A 19,889-nucleotide genomic window follows, 5' to 3' on the forward strand; every position below is an offset into this window, starting at 1 on the left:
TTTATTCATTCATTTATTCATTCATTTATTCATTCATTTATTCATTCGTTTATTCATTCACTTATTCATTCGTTTATTCATTCACTTATTCATTCGTTTATTCATTCGTTTATTCGTTCGTTTGTTCATTCATATGTTCATTAATTTGTTCATTAATTTGTTCATTCATTTATTCATTTATTTATTCATTCATTTATTCATTCATTATTTCATTCATTTATTTATTTATTAAGGACATTCCACATAGAAAACACTACACATTAAATATCGAACATAATAGCTTAAAATTAAGTGCTTCTACACTTAAGGAACATCACAGCATGCAATGACAACAATATGCTAAGAAATATTAATAAAATTCTTGTTGTTTTAAATTATGCGAATATATAATTAATCTATCTACTTATAAAATCGATACACACAAACGGTTTTAAAAATTCAAAACATTAAAATATAAATTTGAGAGAATTTACGAAGTACTATAAAAATAATTGAAATGTAATTTATGTATTTATAATATCACCCAGCCTTCTTTTGTAACTGTTTAACCCAAGACCAATGTCCAAATCATGTGATTTGGAAAGCGAGTTATACGTACTGCAGAGCCTTGGCAAAAGAGTGAAATGACCGAGGTTCGTTTTTGAACCTGGTACGGCAAAAAAGTTGTAAGCGCTTTTCCTGGGCAACCTACAAGGAGTAATTGAATAGCAACATATTCAATAACTCAGGGTAATCTAACGAACCGATAACAAGTTTATGTTAGGAATATTAAATCAAATCTCTTTCTGCGGTTGACCAAAGAAGTCAAATTGTAATGCTTCTGTCTATGTGAGTACCCCGGAAATCTCTTAGCCCTATAATCGCCATATGCCAAGTGATACAGAAAGCGTTTTTGAACACTTTCCAAACGTTTGATGTATACTTCGTAATGTGGAGTCCAAATAACACTGTTAAATTCTAGTCCATGTTACGAACAAAGTGTAGGCATTGACGCACCGAATAAGCGGAAGTTGAACTTCTTGTTTAATTGTAATATGGCTTGGGTTTGTTGGTCCTACGTCACATTAGAACAATAGAAACAAGTTCGGAGTGTTCGGTTCCAGTATTCTACGTGAGCAGCAGAGACCCTTTACTCCTATTAGTGCAGTTGTCCAGTTCAATTATACGAGTTAGTTCGATCGAGCGATTGCATCGCTGATGCATCGTTGTTAAAAGTCGCCATGTGTAACCGCTTTTATTCTATGTGAACGAGTATGTGTATTATGCATCGTGTAAATGTGTATGTAGACCTCTATGAAATCCTGCAATCGCATTATACCTCTATGTTCCGATAATATGTGAAGTGTGATCAGTCGACAAATTTTTTCTCGTATTTTACGGCAAAGTCTAGGTTTATTGTTTAGCTTCATTTACCATCTACCTTTTCAAATAGTTATCTACATTATGATAAAAAAACTTACACTTTGGTGTATCGTCGACGCGAGGTTTGATGCTGTAAAATAGGTTATAATTTATACTGCATATTTTAACACATATTTTTACAATAAATGAGAATAAATTTACCTTTCTTATCCATAATATCATAATAATCATAAGATTTCACGGTCCTTACTTTTTCCTTTTCAAGTTTATCATCATCATTATCGTAGGAGGAATCATGATTGTCCGGTTTATGTCTTAAATGTGAAGAATAATCGCCATAATAATATGTATTTGATTGAAAAGGAGTTGTGGTTTCAAATAGCGTACTTTCATCAGGCGTTGATAAAATTGGTGTATATTGAGGAAGTGTTGTTTCCATGTAGTCATTTATCTTTAATAATTTTTTTTTAGTTGTAGTAGTAGTAGTATTTGTTGCTATTGTTGTGTTCAATGTTGTGATGTCAGTTGTAGAATTATTGTCGTTTATGGAGCAACCCATTAACAGTTCATCATATTCTAATAAATTACCTGTAAACCAGAAAAAATATCATAAATTTGATTTCGCTTACGTATCATATTCCTATTTGGTTTCTTGACTAGAGTTTAGAAACGAACTTTTGAAACAAATATAATTTGATTTTATACTTGAAAAAATAATTTTAATTGTGTTTATATACAATAAATAATTGTAATACCTACCTTCCGAATCAACGGCTCCTTTTCCCATAGTGCAAATAAATTTTTCATTTAAACCTGTTTCGTTAATCAAATGATAAAAATTCTTTTGGCATACTGTATTACTCACTATTACAGTGGATGCTTCGCGTAAAAACTCTTCATTGTGGTCCATAAGATGGTATGGCTAGTGAAAATAAAGTTAGTTACTTTCGGAGTGAGTACAAATTAGGAAACTTGGGAAGAAGGATGGAGGATTCTTAGATTTTGATCTTGTAATTTTTTTGGGCTTATTTTCGCAAAACAAACACAACTGTTAATATTGTTTTACTTATTTAAACTTTATTACACACAAAATAGCACAAATCGCGTTAGGCGTTATATACGATAAATATCAATTGACCGGACGGACGATTTCTGGTAGTAGGCTACACGCCTATCCATAACAGTTGCAGTGCCACTCAGAGCTTCAAATCGCAAAAATGTGAGTATAAGTTATATATATAGACATAAGTAGACAAGTCCCATGTGCCTGTAATTTCACCAGCACCCTACCCTTCAAAACCGAGTAATGCTCATATTACGCTTGGCGGCAGAAATGGTTAAGGTGGCAATACTTCCCGAGACGAACTCTTTCACAAGCTCTACTGCTACTGAAATGGATGGATTAGTGGATAAAAAATTCCCTTTGCTTTCATTATGAAAATAGATACTGATTTACTTTCTTAGGAAGTGCAATCTAAAGTCTGGCCACGAAACCGGAATTGATGGACGGAAAAGCTAAATGGGACCTAATGAGAAAGCGACAAGGCTTGTCCTGAGACCTGAGGAAGCTGAAACGCTCTTTCAGATACCCGGGAAACTTTTTTTCCGACATATTGTTTGCGTTTTGTGTGTTTGATCGACTACGTAGAGCTGCCAATGGTCAGGTCGGGCTGGAAATCAGGGTTGAAATTAGTGCAAACTGATTTTAACATTTCCCTGAGCTCGTATCTGTCACACACGCATCAAATAGATTTTTTTTATTTAGTTAATTTTTATGTTTTAAATTTTTATTGAATTGATTGATATTCAATTATTTTTATGTGATATTACTCCACTAGTTTGTTATAATAAATGAATATCAATTCAATGAAAATTTAAAATACAATGAATAGCGTAACATCTGTAGCTGGGGCTGATAACTATAAAGGTATTATTGGCGCTACGGCTAAAAAGTCGTTGAAAAAACCAATACAAAGATACGACGCAAGCACATTTGCGTGGCTTAGTTGGTATAGCTTCTGGCACGGCATGCTAGAAAACGTCGATTCGAATCCGGCCGGGTCGAAAGAATTTTTTCTGAATGTTCCATTTCTGTATTAATAATTATAATGATTTTTATGTTGTATTGTGTAATTCTTCTGTTAAATATTATTTTCTCATTTCTGTAGTTCTATTCTATTTTAAATGGTTTTAAATAACTTATGTGATACCCGGGAAAATTTAAGTGCGAAATGTAATTTGAAATTTACCATGAGCTTTTCGGTGGAGGGAAACATAGTGACAATACCTATTCAGTCCTTTTAAAACACGGGTTGTGGAAATCAGCATCAGACAACATAATATTAATACTTACAAATTATTAATATTTGAGTAGCAGAGTTCCTTGTGAAATAAATCGTCCAGGAAAGTACTGCCACCTTACCTATAACTGCTACCAAGCAATAATATGATCATTACCGTCAAGCATGTACTATAGGTTGTAGGTTCTAGTGTAGCCTGGAGAGTCCTGTTAGCATCCTTGTAGAGGTTTGTCATTTCTTGACGTATCAGGAACTACTTACAGTAGCTTCGACATTTTGAACTTTTCCACACACATATGCATACATACATAAGGATCTAAATCTATTACCTCTAAATATTCGCCAAAAAATCGTTGATAATGCGTATATTCTAAACATTATAAATGGTAATGATGACAGCTTTGACTTATTGGGTGATATTTCGTTTACTGTACCTACTCGTTCTATGAGACACTATCACCCTATTGCAGTTCCCTTAGCGAGGATTAACTGTAGACGATAAACGCCATTAGGCGTTCTGTACAGGTAAGTTGGGCTTAGAATAATTATAAGCAGGCGGTACATAACATGGCAAATGAAGAATAAACAGATAGGATCAAAGTTTACAAATAATTATGTAGATACAATATATTAGGGGTTAAAGTATGAAATTGCCGTTTTATTGCAATAGGTTCTTTGAATTTTCATAGAATCTTCATGGTTTGAGGTTTTCGCATGAAACTTTTTTCAAATGGTTTCTGTGATTTTTTTTTAAATTTGAAACATTTGAATATCGACTTTCAATTGTTTTTGTTATTCAATTTAGACAAGAAAGATGGATACTGCGAAAATTCGAGTGATTTTTGAATACGAGTTCCGACGCGGAACTAACGCGGCAGAAACAGCCCGCAATATCAATGCTGCGTTTGGAGAGGGGTCTACTAATGAACGCACCGTGCGATTTTGGTTTAAACGCTTTCGTGATGGAAATTTCGACTTAAAGAACGAGCCACGAGGAAGACCGCCCACACAGGTGAATAACGATGAATTAAGAGAGATAGTGGAAGCCGATCCTAGTCAAACTACCCAGGAATTAGCGGCATGGTTTAACGTTACCTTACCCACAATATTGACTCACTTGCGTCAAATCAATAAAATAAAAAAATACGAAAAATGGGTGCCTCATGATTTGACTGATCTGCAGAAAGAAACGCGTGTTGAAACTTGTGTTGCCTTGTTGAACCGGTACAGAAATGAAGGAATATTGGATCGAATTGTAACATGTGATGAAAAGTGGATTCTTTATGATAACCGGAAAAGAAAAATGCAATGGCTGACCCCAGGTCAAATGCCACAACAGTGTCCTAAAGCAAAACTTACCAATAAAAAGGTAATGGTAACTGTTTGGTGGTCTCAGCATGGTGTTATTCACTATAGTTTTCTCCGATCTGGTCAAGCAATAACGGCAGATGTCTATTGTGCCGAACTCCGAACCATGTTGACAAAACTAGCAGTAAAACAGCCCCGACTCATGAATCGATCTTCACCATTATTGCTCCACGACAACGCGAGACCTCACACAGCACGAGAAACCATTTTGACCCTTCAGGAACTGCAGTTAGAAACCATTCGTCATCCTCCGTATTCACCAGACCTTGCTCCAACGGACTACCATTTTTTTCGTGATTTGGACAATTATCTACGTGACAAGAAGTTTTCTTCCCAGGAGGCAGTACAAAATGCTTTCACACAGTTTGTGCAGTCTAGATCGTCGGAGTTCTATCGCAAAGGCATTAATAACCTTCCCATTAGATGGCAGTAATGTATAGATAATAATGGCAACTATTTTGATCAAATAAATTTGTTAAAAATTTAAAAAATAAACAATTTAGATTTTCAGTACAAATCGGCAATTTCATACTTTAACCCCTAAATATTTACCTACATATAATACATAACTTACTTTTAGTGGTAGTAGAGCTTGTGAAAGAGTTCATTCAGGGAAATACTGCTACCTTATCTATTTCTGCCGCCAAGCAGTAACGTGAGCTGTGGTGCTGGTGAAATTACAGCCACATGGGACTTGTCAACTTATGTCTCATGGTGATGGGCGCAGTGGCAGCCCCACTCCAATCTTTTGCGATGTAAAACTCTGAGTGGCACTGCAATTGTTATAGACAGGCGTCTCGCTTACCACCAGGCCCACGACTTGGTCGTCTCGTCACTTGGTGTCAGATTGAACAAAAATGGATAGTTCTGAAAATGTTCAGCGCTCTGAAAGCCAAATTGTGTAAAACAAAGAAGAGTTGCAAATATGAGAATAAACGTCTCATGGCCAATTGTAGCTTGCAAAATAGATCCAAAGTCTTACCATTTTGAAATGCGAAGAATCACCCCATCCTAACTCTACTACGTCATTACCAATAGCCTGGGCGTAGCGTCCAAAATTGATTGCTATAAGTCCAGGTGCGTATGAACAATCTATCATATAAGTATCATCATTGAAGTCATAAGGACTTTCTACGACTGCTAAGCCAATATCGTGTACATTTGCCCATGACTGGACATTAGTATGATCCATTTGATACGCTGAAAATTAAAAAAAAAATGTTTATATCCACTATGGTAGGTACGAGCGACAGAGGGCAGCATTGATGAGAGACCTGTGGATAAATTGAACATTTAATTATTATATGCCCGTATTTGTTGAACCAGCTCTCCAGCAGCGCTGCCTGGACACATAAGTTGTAGTTAAGGATACGATGGAACTGTCATATACATTGTATACTAACCGATCCTTATTTTTAAAAATTTGTTCTGAGTCACGACCTATTTGGTTTGCTGCAACAGATAGAAGCGGGGTCGTAGGGAGCGCCAACTAACCCGTCCCCCCGTGCGCGAGATGCAGAACAATAATCGTTACGTCTAAAAATGTCTAAAGCTTCGTCTAAAGGATGAAAAGCGACTCACAGTCCGGTACACAAGTCTTGACAACTTTTTTCTTCCTCTTGCTAGTGCATGTGTCCATGTCAATAAGGTCTGCGTTCACGTAACGACGGTAACCAGCTATAGCATAGATGTATTCAAAAGTAGAAAGACAAGCTGCAGAAGTGAGAATGTGTAGCTTAGTGACAATGGCACCACCACACGTCCATCCGCCTTGTTCATCTGGTAAACTTAGGTTTGATTTGAGGAAGTATACCTGCAATGTAATTGTACTTTAATAACCCATGTATATAATCCTACTGCTCAGTGCTGTTCTCCTTCAAGTAGAATTTGGTCTTACTACATTATTTTGATCCGATGACGTTTAAGGACTTTTGTTCGAATCCCTGAACCATAGTATAATAAAGCACGTAGTGCAACTCCCGCCTGTTCGGCGCATCGTCGCTTTGCTGGAAGCGTAGGGTTGCTACATTATTATTTAATTGAACTGAATAGGTCGTGCAGGTTAAGTTTAAGCAAAAAATTAAATTAAACTGAGTTTTATTTCTTTCTTGCTTAGGCATAGTTAGACTTAGGCATTGTTCGTTAATTACGATAAAGTCGCTTAGCTCGCCATTTTTGCGTATTCGAAGTCAAGTTAAAAAAAGTTAAGTTAAAGTTCGTGTTATAAATCCCAGATTTAGATTCTTTAATAGTAGGGTTATATTAATTAATCCTCACCATGTACCTTCTGTCACCTTCTACTACTTGACCACCAGAAATCCTGCGTTCGCTCAAGTTTTCTAAAAGCAATAATGGTTAATAAGGATTTATTTTTTGTGCTGATTGAAAATTAAATGGACTATCAAACTGCCAAAGTAAGCAATAATTTGGGTAAACTGAAAACTCGAGACTCAAAAGACTCATCTCTGGGATAGAATTAGAAACCTTGAAATGGCATACTTTTTTTTAAAATATCAAGTTACGGGACGAACAAGTGCCTAATTGTCAAGTAACACGTGCCTGTAGTTTCACCAGCACTTTTATTTTTCAAAACCCGAACGCACTATGCTCATATTACTGCTTCGAGGTTAATAGTTACGACGGTAGTACTTCCCTAGATGAAATCTTTCACAAGGACCTTTACTACCAGTAACTACTAATTCTACTGCATGTGCTATCATTATCACTGTTTATTGCCTTATGTCCCTATTTATCGACCTGAGACAGGGTTTTCCGGAGAGACTACTGACTCGACAGCAAGACCAGGGTTCGGCGGGCGTCCGGGCCAAGCCCTTCGCTAGTTATACGTCTTCATGGGCATCTCTGGCGGACCCGGATTTGGGTATGGACTCGTCGGGATTTGTGGTTAGCTACAGGGATGAACACGTTCGTCTACCCCGGTAGTGTGTGACCGGGTCTTTCGCCCTGCGTGTAGCTAGCGCTTCTTAGTAGCGGTCTAGTTGAGGGCCTGAGGCGATGAGACGCGCGGGTCACGTGAGTTGCCCTTTAAGTCGGTGGCTATGTCCGGACATTGTTGCAGGCCACTGCCACTTGGCATCTCCGGCACTAGCCCGGAGAGCTAATAGAGGATGAGCTAGACATCTTCCGATCGCTCCAGTCGCGTAGGAATTTGGGAACTAAGCCATGCGCCACCAATGAGGAGATTTGGTAGTGGACCGAGAGTCGACGGCCTAGCGGTGGCAACCGCTAGTTGTGCAACGCGCAACGGGAAGTGAGTGTACCTACAGCTCCGGTATCTAGCTGGAAAATGTGGGGGTACTGTACGTGCACTCGTGGCGGCTCACCCGGGTTACTAGCTTCTCGAAGAACTGGATGAAGTCAAGTGACAGTGGTCTGTGACAACCCTGTACACTCGCTGATCTGGGGTCAGAACCTGAACTTATAAGGTTCTTGTGTGCGTACAGGTTACAGTGCCCTTCTCGTATACTCTAAGCGTCGGTAGGGAGGGTCACTATAATCAACACTAATGTAGAAAAGTATGGGGCTGTTTAGTGCCTTTACAAGCTAGATATCCTCCGATCCATCCAGATGCATAGGAATTTGGGAATTGGTGAGACGCTTAGGCGTCGTGACGTGAGCATGTCGATAGCGGGAATTTGGTAGTTGATGTTAGTGTCAACGGCCTAGTGGTGGCAACTGCTAGTTGTGCAATGCACAGTAGGAGGCGAGAGAGCAAACAGCTCCGGTATCATATTATTATTATTGAGAACCAAAAGAAAACCGGATAACTTCCCGTGACCTTCTTGTATAACCAAAAGGTTACGTAGGTAGGGCACAAGAATCAAAACTTGGTAGAAGATATGGGCTTGTTTAGTGTCCCGTAATACAGTATCAAACCACATAAATCCAGTTTAATCCAACTGGTAATCCGCCAAGCTGGCCTGGCACACGGGTTGGAACTTTTCACGTCACGCAGGTTTCGTTGCGTGATGTGGTTGTCGTCACATATTTCCTGTCACCGTTATAGCGAGTAAACGAAATTTCACATTATTTGTAACGGTTCAGCGTAGGAAATCAAACACGGGCCAACTGCAGACGAAATCTTCTCTCGATAAAGCATAACAAAATGAGTAATTGAAAAGCACTTACGTTTGAACAAACAGGCAAATAAGACAATAGCATTAAAATTGTAACATGATTTTTTCGAAAACATTTTTTAATTTCTTTTACACTTTGTAAGCATAAATTATGTCCGCGAATTTAGGCACTATTGCAATTTTTAATACAAAATACGAAGTGGCCGTCTGCTTGAGGGTATTTTAATGTAAAGTGAATGGAATATACACTCCCGGACACATGATTCGAGCCACCACGCATTTTCAGTATTAAGTGCCCTAAGCTTAAACAATGTTTCATTGATCAAAAAGTATTACGTAATTTTGAAACTAGTATACTAAAAGTCTTTTCTATAAGTCCTCGTTGGGAATTTGGATTTGCAAAACCGGGGAAAACTTTTTCTTCGATAATAATACTATTTTTGTGTTCTAGCCCTCTACGACAAAAATGCGAGGTGGCACGAAGTATGCGTCCGGGAGTATATTTAAGTTCTATTCAGTTTTTAAAGTATCTGGCTTCAAAAACCGAATTTCTATTTTTGAATTCCTATTTCGAATTCAATTTTAACTTTTTTCTAGGCAATTTATTTTATTTACGATGTTTTTGTTTTTTATATTTGTCCTGACTAAAAAGAATTTTATAATGTTAGTGTTCTAAGAAGTAATAAATGCCTCTTCGTAGGAATAAGTACAAGTCACTGAATGAGTTAAAAATGTTATCTTATAAGCATTCGATACGGGCGATTGACAAAAATAATAACTGATATAAACCAACGTGCATGCAGGTTTTATTTGCTAGGTGGAAGCACCATTTTTCTTCTTCATTCTACATGGGCGCGCGTGTTTGTCTCAATTCACATTGCCACGGGACAGGGGGTCCATTCTTGTTCTCCGTCCAATATCCATACGAAACAATTATTGCCAAATAAGTAGTAGTCGATCAAATTAAAAGAAGCATGATGCGAATGAAACTTTTTACTTGACATTGTCTTTTCACCTCTCTAAGCTCCTTTTTCCTCGTAGTGAGCGCCTGGTGTCCCATTTCGGTTTTGTATGAGAGTGATGTATCTGTTACGTAGTCACTATTAAGTAATCTCTGGTATTACTTAGGTACTTTTAAAAATAAAATAATGACTCTATGAAGCAAAATATCCTATCCACAAATTTAAAGTACTTCAGTAAAGATACTGTTATAAATAATAACTAAACTAAATAACTGTGATAAATTTAGCGCTATACAGGTGTATAGCGTAAATTTGAATGCGATATTTTAATTAAAATGTACTGGACGTTTATATGGTTCTTTTTTATGATATCAAGCAACGGTATGAACAAGTCATACGCCTGATAGTAAGCGACACGCCTACCTATGACAGTTGCAGTGCCAGTGCTACTACGCTCGTCACCCTGAGACATAAGTTGTAAAGTCCAAATGCCTGTAATTTCACCAGCACCCTTACCCATCAAAACTAGAACGCAGTAATGCGCACATTACCGCTAGACGGCAGAATAGGTAAGGCGGCTGTACTTCTCTGGATGAACCTTTTACCAGGAGCTCTACTGCTACTAATTACTAACTCTACTGCATTTTGAAACGGGAGATACCGGAGAGCCCATTGCAGTCACAGTCGAGAGAGGATCAGCCATTTTACCTTACGTGTGAGGTGTTGCAGATAAGATCGGAAGAGTCCTCAGGCGTGCATCTATCAAGACCTATTTCAAGCCCCTGAGGAAGATTTCTCACAAGAGGCAGGAGTTTACAAGCTTGACTGTGACTGCGGTCTCTCTTATATTAGACAAACGAAGCGAATTATTTGAACCCGCGTCAAAGAACATACAGCTGATGTCAAACACCGTCGCGTCAACAAGTCTGCAATCTGAGAGCATGTCATGGGTCAACCTACACATTCAATGTAAGGGAAGTATCCTCGGTCCATCACTGTTCCTGGTTTACATCGACGCCCTCTGTCGGCTCCCGTTAACCAATGGTAGAGTATTTGCGTATGCTGATGACACTGCCTTAGTTTTTCATGCTAACTCTTGGACCGAAGCTTTCCGACACGCTCAGTCGGGTTTTGATGCCGTGTCAAACTGGTTAAAGTCTAACGTTCTTACATTAAACATTGATAAATGCAATCTAATCTCTTTTACTAAAACTATGGCCACTCGACCTGATCCTATTACCCACCGCATTATTGCCCATCGTTGTAGTTCTCCTGTCACACTTGACTGTGATTGCCCCAATATTCTGTGCACTAACTGCGTTAAGTACCTTGGTGTTCTGATTGACGGTACTCTGACTTTTAAGCCTCAGATCATTGCACTCTCCTCAAGGATTCGTAAATTAATTTTCGTTTTTAAAAAACTACGACACGTCGCTGAACCTTTCATCATCAAAACTGTTTATTTAGCCCTATGTCAGTCACTGCTCGTGTATTGTATCACCGCTTGGGGTGGAGCTGCGAAAACTCTCCTTTTAAAATTGGAATGTGATCAACGTACGATTCTGAAAGTGGGTTGGAAGCTACCTTTTATGTTCCCCACTACTAACCTTTTCAAAAATTGCGAGGTTTTAACGGTTAGGCAGCTCTTCATTCTACACACAATTCTAAAAGCGCATTCCCTTGTGGTTTTCAATCCAACATCTTTCGCTATTGTACGTCGACAGCATCATGTTTATCCACCTTTTGCCGCTAGCAGTAGTTTTGCTCAGCGATTCTTTTGTTTTTTGAGTGGGTTCTTGTATAACAAAATAAACCATTCACTAGTTATTTATGGGCTTTGCAGATTTGATTGCAAACATGTAGTGTCGAATTGGTTGTTACGACTTGACTATTCTATGACTGAAAGTCTTCTTACCGTTCTCAGTTAAATCTTGGTAGCGCGTTCTCTCGCGTGCGTTCACACACACATACTCACACACATATACACACATATACACATACATCTACATCACATAACTTGGCTTCATAATTTTGATTTGTTACATTTGTTTGTGTACCATTTAAGTATATGCCATAATTTTCACTTCGTGTGCAGTTGTGCCAGTAACTATATATTTATAATCTAACAAAACCCTTTTGCCTTTTTTTCTCAATCACTTTTATTTTGATTATATTCTGGTTGGAATGTTCTGTTGGGTGAGTGCCTGGTGATCTGTAATACAGGTCTAGTAACCTAGTACGGACTCCAGTCTCTCACAAAGGCCGATTATGTAATTGTTAGTTATAATGTTTAAGTTGTACCTTTGTGTTTTTTGAGAAAATAAATCATATTATTATTATTATTATTATTATTAATGTAGTTTGACAAACCCCAGGTTCTTGCAAAAGAAGTCCGTTATCTACCCAGGATCCTGCGAGAGGCCATTGAAATTAAAAAACGTCCTAATTACAACAGAGTATATCGAGAGCGTCATCTGTACCGCGTCGCGCAAGCTTGGCATCCTGAACAAGGTGCACCGATTTTTTACTCCGATTTTTTACTTTAGAGCTGCGATACCTGTTGTATAAAGCTCAGGTCCGAAGCAGCATAAAGTACTGTTCGCACCTTTGGGACGGCTCTGCCAAGTACTTGCTCGATGCCCTAGATGGACTGCAGCGCTACGCCTTCCGTGTTGTCAACGATCCTCATGTAACTGAGCATGCGGAGTCGTTACAGCTTCGCAGAGATATAGCGTCTCTTAGCATATTCTATCGCCTGCACCACGGTGAGTGCTCTGAAGAGTTATTCAACCTTACCATCATTCTCCTTTCCATCAGCGGACCACCCGTGCCGGACTGCGTTGCCACAGTTGGACGGTCAGTTCAATACCGTCCCGCACTAAAAAGTTTGGCAATTCGTTTTTATGCCGAACAATCAAATTGTGGAACCAACTCCCGGCGCATGTATTCCCTCCCCTCTATAACATCGGGTCCTTCAAACATAGTGTGTAGAAGCATTTGGCCAGACCGGCAAAATGATAGTGACGGAGTGAAGATATTTGTGTTTTCCATCCGTTACTCTCATCTCTGGACTGTATTCGCACTTTCCATCAGACGCGGTGTAGTCATTTTGCTGAGTCACTATAAAAAAAAAGAAAAAAACAAAAAACGGAAGATGGTTTCTCCGTACCACCAGTTTGAGATCCTGTATTTCCTCTGATGAAAAATCCCGAACATAAGACATAAGACTGCAGAACTAATTAATATGTTTCATTTATTCTAATTTCTATTATTTATTAATAATAAATTGAACTTCGTAAAAATTCATTCAATAAAATCATTTGTAAAACGTACTCGTAATGTAGTATAAATTGGAATGTTTCTTTGTAAAATCAAAAATAAGGTATTTAATTAATAACTTTTGTAACTATAGTGAAAAAATGGGGTGGTTTGCATTAATATTAGACATAACTCGTTGATGACTGTACCACCTCAGTCAACCGTGACCATGGGACCTGTAAAGGGCCCGAAACGTCGGTTTGTTTGAAAAAACAAATATACGCGACTTAAATCCGGAAAAATAGTTTCATTTCCTATACATAGTACCTTCTTAACGTACTCACAGTTTGTGTTAAACAAATCAAAATTGTAAAGAGCAGAAACTTTGTGAAAATTATTGCGCGCACGCCATATAAACGAATTTCGTTTGTAATTTTGTAAACCGACAGGTAAATGAACTAGTAACTCGTTACGTAAATGCTTAGCTGGCACCCTTAAGTGAATCTCAGACAGAAGCTCGCTTAGTGTCACTGTAATACAGTTACCATACAAATCCATTCCAATCCAGCGGGTAATCTGCCAAGGCGACCAGTACGAGTGGTTGACTTTTCGCGTCACGCAGGTTTTGTCACGTGATGTGGTCCGTCACATATTTTCCATCACCCCGTTGTAGTGAGTAAACGAAATTGAACATTATTTGTAACGATTACACGCACATTACTGCTTGGCGGCAGAAATAGGTATGGTGGCTCTCCCCTGGACGAGTTCTACTGCTACTAGGAATAATATTGTCTGGGCCTAAATCACTTTACACATTATGTACTTTTTGATGTATACGGGGATACATGGTGAAATATTTCATGTTTTAATAAACTCCGTTTTTCATACATTTTCATTGCCTGCCGTTAACGAGCACGTGTCGCTACGGGATTGGAAATCGAACGAACAAAACCAGTGCAAACTTTTTAATTGGATCGCCAATGCAAAAATGACGTCGTTTTTTTTGCTTTTCATTAGACATGGGCGTTTGTCGTAGCTTAGTATTAAAGGAACACTATTAGCAAACACTTATTTACACTCACTATATATATATATATATATATATATATATATATATATATATATATATATATATATAGTATATATTTATACTCACAAACACTTATTTATAACTTATTATCAAACACTATTAACTTACATCTATAACTATAAAAAATAAGGTAGTTCAATTAATTTGTAACTAAAGTTGAGAATAGGGTGGTTTGCATTAATATTGGACATAGCGTCGCCTTACTTGCTCAAATTCGTATCGCACAAAGTAACTGAAATGAAAAAAAAATGCATATACAAATTTTGCAGGCTGATTTCTCCTCGCATTTCCTTTATATTCACGCACTGGCTTTTACCTATTTTTAAAGTAGTGCGTCCAAATTAACACCTTTAATAAGAAATTTAAAATAAATAGAACGTTTTGTCATCTCCTGAATAAGCACTCTTTATAAGATACGTGTTAGAGAAAGTACGGCATCGATAGGGTGGTTTCCATATATTATAAGACATAACTGGTTGATAATTGTTAGTGTCATAAGACAAATTCTCGCCTGATCGGAGATTTATCAAATGTACCACGGGCAGACGGGCATTATTAATCTCTTAATTAAAAGTAATAAATTTGTCAATTTAGCCGATGCTCTTGGTCATTATTCATAATAACCGGTCCGCATTAATAATGCCTGATAAGTCAAATTGTTCATAACAAACACAAAAAAGACATCTTTCGATATCAGCGAATGTTTCTGACACGTTTGATCCTCCGGAGTCCTGGAATTTTCGTTATTAATATTACGTAATTAATGTTTGCTTCTCGGAGCTTGTTAAGACGTTGATAGATATTGCCAGGAAATGAACCAAATTCTTATCTTGTCTAAAATAAATTGAAATTCTCTTCAAAAAGTAAATAGAAATAGAAATAATTTATTTCAAAGGATACAAAACAGCACACGTAACATTCAATAAGAATGATACATAACACATGACAGGAAGAAAAAAATTATGACATTTAAATGATACACACACAAGTAATATACATACAAGAAATAAATAACTATAATATTATCAAATAGTCAAGAAACAAGCCATAAAGTGTGCATGCTTTGCTGTGGAAACCGTCATCCACTCGCTTTGGTGTTGTGCAAGTACTACGACGCTGATTTTCAGTGGATCCGGTAACAGAGAATACATGGCATGGAATAGTTGATGATACAGATGTGTACTTTGTTGTTTAATATTACAGCAATAGTGTAATTGTAAATAATAGTGGAATTATAAATAATAGTGTAGTTGTAAATAATAATGTAGTTGTAAATAATATTGAAAGAAGAAGAAGAAAGAAAGAAACGTTTATTCAGCTTAAGAGAATTCAAGAAAAACAGATAAAACACATTAATGATTACATATATCTATGAGCTGAAACAGATGCAACTCAGCATGTTACAGCTCGCCTGCTGTAACGCTGGTTTTCAGTTGGAACCGCTTTTACAAAATGAGATGGCACGTAAGTACTAGTGTGGTAAACACTAAAATTATAAAATGTAACTTAAATATTAACTAAAAACAAGTACAAAAATTACTTGAATTGAATGTATATGAAATACAGCACTTCATCATCACCATATCAGCCGGAAGACATCCACTGCTGAACATAGGCCTCCCCCAAAGATTAACATTGTAATAATTAATATTCAGATATTTAAAGAAAATTTGCTAAAATTAACAATAATAATAAAACGCACATATCCGAGGGAAACGACAAAAACTATATATTAACTGATTTGAATATTTGTAACTTGTAATAATAAAATACCAATTTTTGCAATGCATTCGCCATAAATATGTTATACGGATATAAAAAAACTGCCAACCCTACTGTTAAGGAGCAATTCTTTCTAGACAACCTTGTGCATAAGGAAAACAGAATGTCAGTTGTGATGTGGTGCACGAAAAGAGCCTCCCCGCATGATTAACCATTACTTTCCTGTAAATTTGGCGCATCCTGGACAACAATCGGCGAATACTATCGTCGATTGGCCTTTCCTTTCCTTTTATTGCTTATGACATACGTCGATACGCTAAGCAGAAGGAGACCTGTGATAACAAACTACCCCTAACAGAATCTAAATGGAAGCTCAAGTTATCTGCATTAATAAATTACACTTTGATCTCGTAACCCAATTTCAAGGTGTTAAGTGTAATCCCAAACATTTAACTTTAACGGCAAAAATACTGGAACTCGGTTTTGTTAACGCAAACTTTGACGTGTGGTCGGTTGGGGATTACATGGTTTTTCAGTCTTATTTTCGAGCTGCTTTAGACAGAACCATAATACTGCTTTGTCCCAGTTGGAATTGAATTTTTATGCCCTCTTTTGGTTCGTTTTTTTAGTCTTATATTAAACAGTGTTTACTTCCAGTGTTACTAAACTGACTTTAGTAGAAATTAAAAGTGGAAATTAACGAGTTAATTGCTTACACAAAGAAATGATAATGAGAAGGAATAAGCTCCATATCTTTCTACGTTAGTTTTGATTATAGTATACTGTTATAGTAATATGCGAAGGGCACTATAACCTGTGCGCGCACACGAATCTTAAAGTTCAAGTTCCGACCCCAGATCAGCTAGTTTACAGGGTTGTCACAGAGCTCTGTCACTTGACTTCATCCGGTTCTTCGAGGGGCTAGTGCCTCGGGTGAGCCGCGCTGAGTGCACGTACAGTACTCTCCCTATTTTCCAGATAGGTACCGAAGCTGTAATGAGAAGGAATAGTAGAAATTTTAGGTAAGATATCAGAGATTTTGGTGAAATTGCTCATACGACTCCGTACACTCACTCTACCCAGTCGCCTTACCGAAATAAGAATGCTTAAGGCTCGGTTCACAAGATGGTAAGAAATATTAAAAGAGGAGAAGAAAAGCTGTAACGTATAAAATGAAAAACAAGGTACACTTATTATAAAACAATGAAAATTATTATAAAATAAAAAAGGATTAAACATAATAGACAATACTCACCAAAAGGGTCTATTGTTACAGTTATCTGTACAATTTTAATAGTAATCGACGTGAAGATTTACAATAAGGAAATGAAGGTGATTTGTGATTTATGGGCACGTCTTCAAGTATCAAGAATTTTCGGATCAAACAAACATGAGAATAGTGAAGGACAAAGGAATTCGAGAACGATTCAAAATTTTTAAAATAAGTGGCCAGGACTCAGAACAGAGGATGATAAAAAGGAGGTCAACATCGTCACACCACTAAAGAGATTATCTCAGTTAGTGGCAGACTAATTCGATCATAACGGTAGCGGATTTGAAGAAGTCCTTGTCCTTGTTAGTTTTCAAACAACTGCCATAGAATGAGTAAATAGCGAACATCAGTCAACACAGACGCACTACTTTTATGATGAACAAGTCGGGAGTTCTCATGTAACGGCCTTTGCCATTTCACCTCCTAAAACTCAACCAATTAGTCTGGCTTACGGATATCATTCGAGGCAACGCACTGGCTTTAATTTATTCAAAAGCTATCGACGTTAATAAAGAAAAATGTTGCAATTTATGCTAATAACGGCTTTACATGTAAATTGCCCGTCCACAATTTTGAGAAACCCATAAATTTTGACTAATTAGGTACTCATGTAATACTAGTTTTTTAACAATACTAGTTTGCGATGAACACAGTGTTAGTTGATGAGTTGCTTAATTATTTGTTAAAATTAAAGCAAGAATTTTCAGTGAAGTTTATATTTCATATTTTAAAACAGAAGGATGTGGCCAGACGTGCGTAATTTTAAAGTTTGTAGATGTAGAGGATGAGCTAGATATCTCTCAGTCCCTCCAGCCGCGCAGGTTTCTGGGAACTGGAGAGACGCTTTGGCGTTGGAGGGTGAGCATGCCAACTGCTCCGCCATCAAAAAGGAGATTTGGTAGTGGACTTTAGAATCAACGGCTTAGTGGTGATGACCGTTAATTGTACAATACACAACGGGAAGTGAGCGTCCCTACAGCTCGTACTTGTCATTGAGGGCGGCTCACCCGCATTAGCCTCTTGACAAACGGATGAAGTCTGTGGACAACGGTCTATAACATCAATGTACATGGGCTGATTTGTGGTCAGGACTTGAACTTGAAAGGTCCCTGTGCTTGCACAAGCTATAGTGCCCTTCCCGCCAAACCAAACAATAGTGACTCCTAGTCAACCAAAGGGTTGACTAGGAGTCACTATTATCAAAACACATGTCGATGATACGGGGCTGTTCTCGTGCTATATATTGGAATAACTTTAGTCGAATGGTGTACTTTTAAATTGATATTTTTATACCATGCTCGGGGATTGGTAACTCGATTGTGAAATAGAAATGAAATATCGAGTTTTTAGGTTTTCGCGATTGTTACACATAGGAAATGAAACTACTTTTCCGAATTTAAGTCGCGTATATTTGTTTTTTCAAACAAACCGACGACGTTTCGGGCCCACAATCAACCGTAACCCATAGAGGGCCCGAAACGTCGGTTTGTTTGAAAAAACAAATATACGCGATTTAAATGCTGAAAAATAGTTTCATTTCCTATAGAAATGAAATGCAAAACAATTTTGAATTTGAAGCATTCTTATTCAAACAATCATAAACACGGAACCTTCTCCGGACCCCTTCCAGCCCTGAAGACCATCATCTTTTTCGGGTACTCAAGTCGAACTTCTAAATATTTTATCACAAATTGTAATTTATATTTGCAATTTATATTTCAATAAATCTTTTTGTTAATTGGAAATAGTAGTTACTATCATCAATTCTATTTGTAAAGTAAACGTTATATAGGATATTATGAAGGCATCTTTAATATTAATGCATATTTTATAAAAGAAGTCTTTTGATACGTTTTCAACGAATATTGTTATTCGATAAAAAAATCGATATATCTGATACAAATTGTCTTTGATATTATTCTCGCGATGCGTTAGGCGACAATAAAGCCTATAAACAATATTACCTTTCAAAAAATATAAATATGCGTAGAAATGGAGATCGAAAGTAAATTCAATAACAAAACAATAACCATGGGACGTACGGCTTCACTTTAAAGTAAGAGACACCAAATGATATTTAGTTTCAGAGCAGCTTTTTTTTGATAACATCAAGTAAAGGGACGAACAAGTCGTGCGCCTGATGGTAAGCTACACGCCTGCCCATACCAGTTACAGTGCCACTCAGAGCTTTAAATTGCAAAGTTCTGAGGGGCTGCTGCGCCCGTCACCCTGGGACATAAGTTAACAACTCCCATGTGCCTGTAATTTTACCAGCGCTCTTACCCTTCAAAACCAGAACACAGTAATGCTGACATTACTGCTTGGCGGCAGAAATAGGTATTTTGGCAGTACTTCTTTGGACAAACTCTTTCACAAGGAGCTCGACCGCTAGTGAAATAGGGAAACAAATGCGTCAATTATCTGATCACATGAAATGGAAATTGCTCGCTAAAGCAA

General features: G+C 37.4%; 1 protein-coding gene across 1 annotated transcript in view; it reads right to left on the reverse strand.

Annotated features, from left to right (window-relative positions):
* The window catches only part of LOC113232431, a 21,122-nt gene extending 11,794 nt beyond the window's left edge, over positions 1–9,328 (reverse strand). The window contains exons 1-7 of the mRNA XM_026467155.1: positions 9,180–9,328; positions 7,308–7,369; positions 6,612–6,843; positions 6,013–6,230; positions 2,122–2,284; positions 1,564–1,950; positions 1,461–1,492 (exon numbers count right to left, since the gene is read on the reverse strand). Of these exons, the coding sequence (XP_026322940.1) occupies positions 1,461–1,492; positions 1,564–1,950; positions 2,122–2,284; positions 6,013–6,230; positions 6,612–6,843; positions 7,308–7,369; positions 9,180–9,243 (1,158 nt within the window). The 5' untranslated portion in view covers positions 9,244–9,328. The remainder of the gene's footprint in view (positions 1–1,460; positions 1,493–1,563; positions 1,951–2,121; positions 2,285–6,012; positions 6,231–6,611; positions 6,844–7,307; positions 7,370–9,179) is intronic.
* Positions 9,329–19,889: the final 10,561 nt, after the last annotated feature.

This window comes from Hyposmocoma kahamanoa, unplaced genomic scaffold, assembly GCF_003589595.1.
Source record: "Hyposmocoma kahamanoa isolate Upper Pololo Valley unplaced genomic scaffold, ASM358959v1 76, whole genome shotgun sequence".
In the NCBI taxonomy this organism is placed as follows: domain Eukaryota; kingdom Metazoa; phylum Arthropoda; class Insecta; order Lepidoptera; family Cosmopterigidae; genus Hyposmocoma; species Hyposmocoma kahamanoa.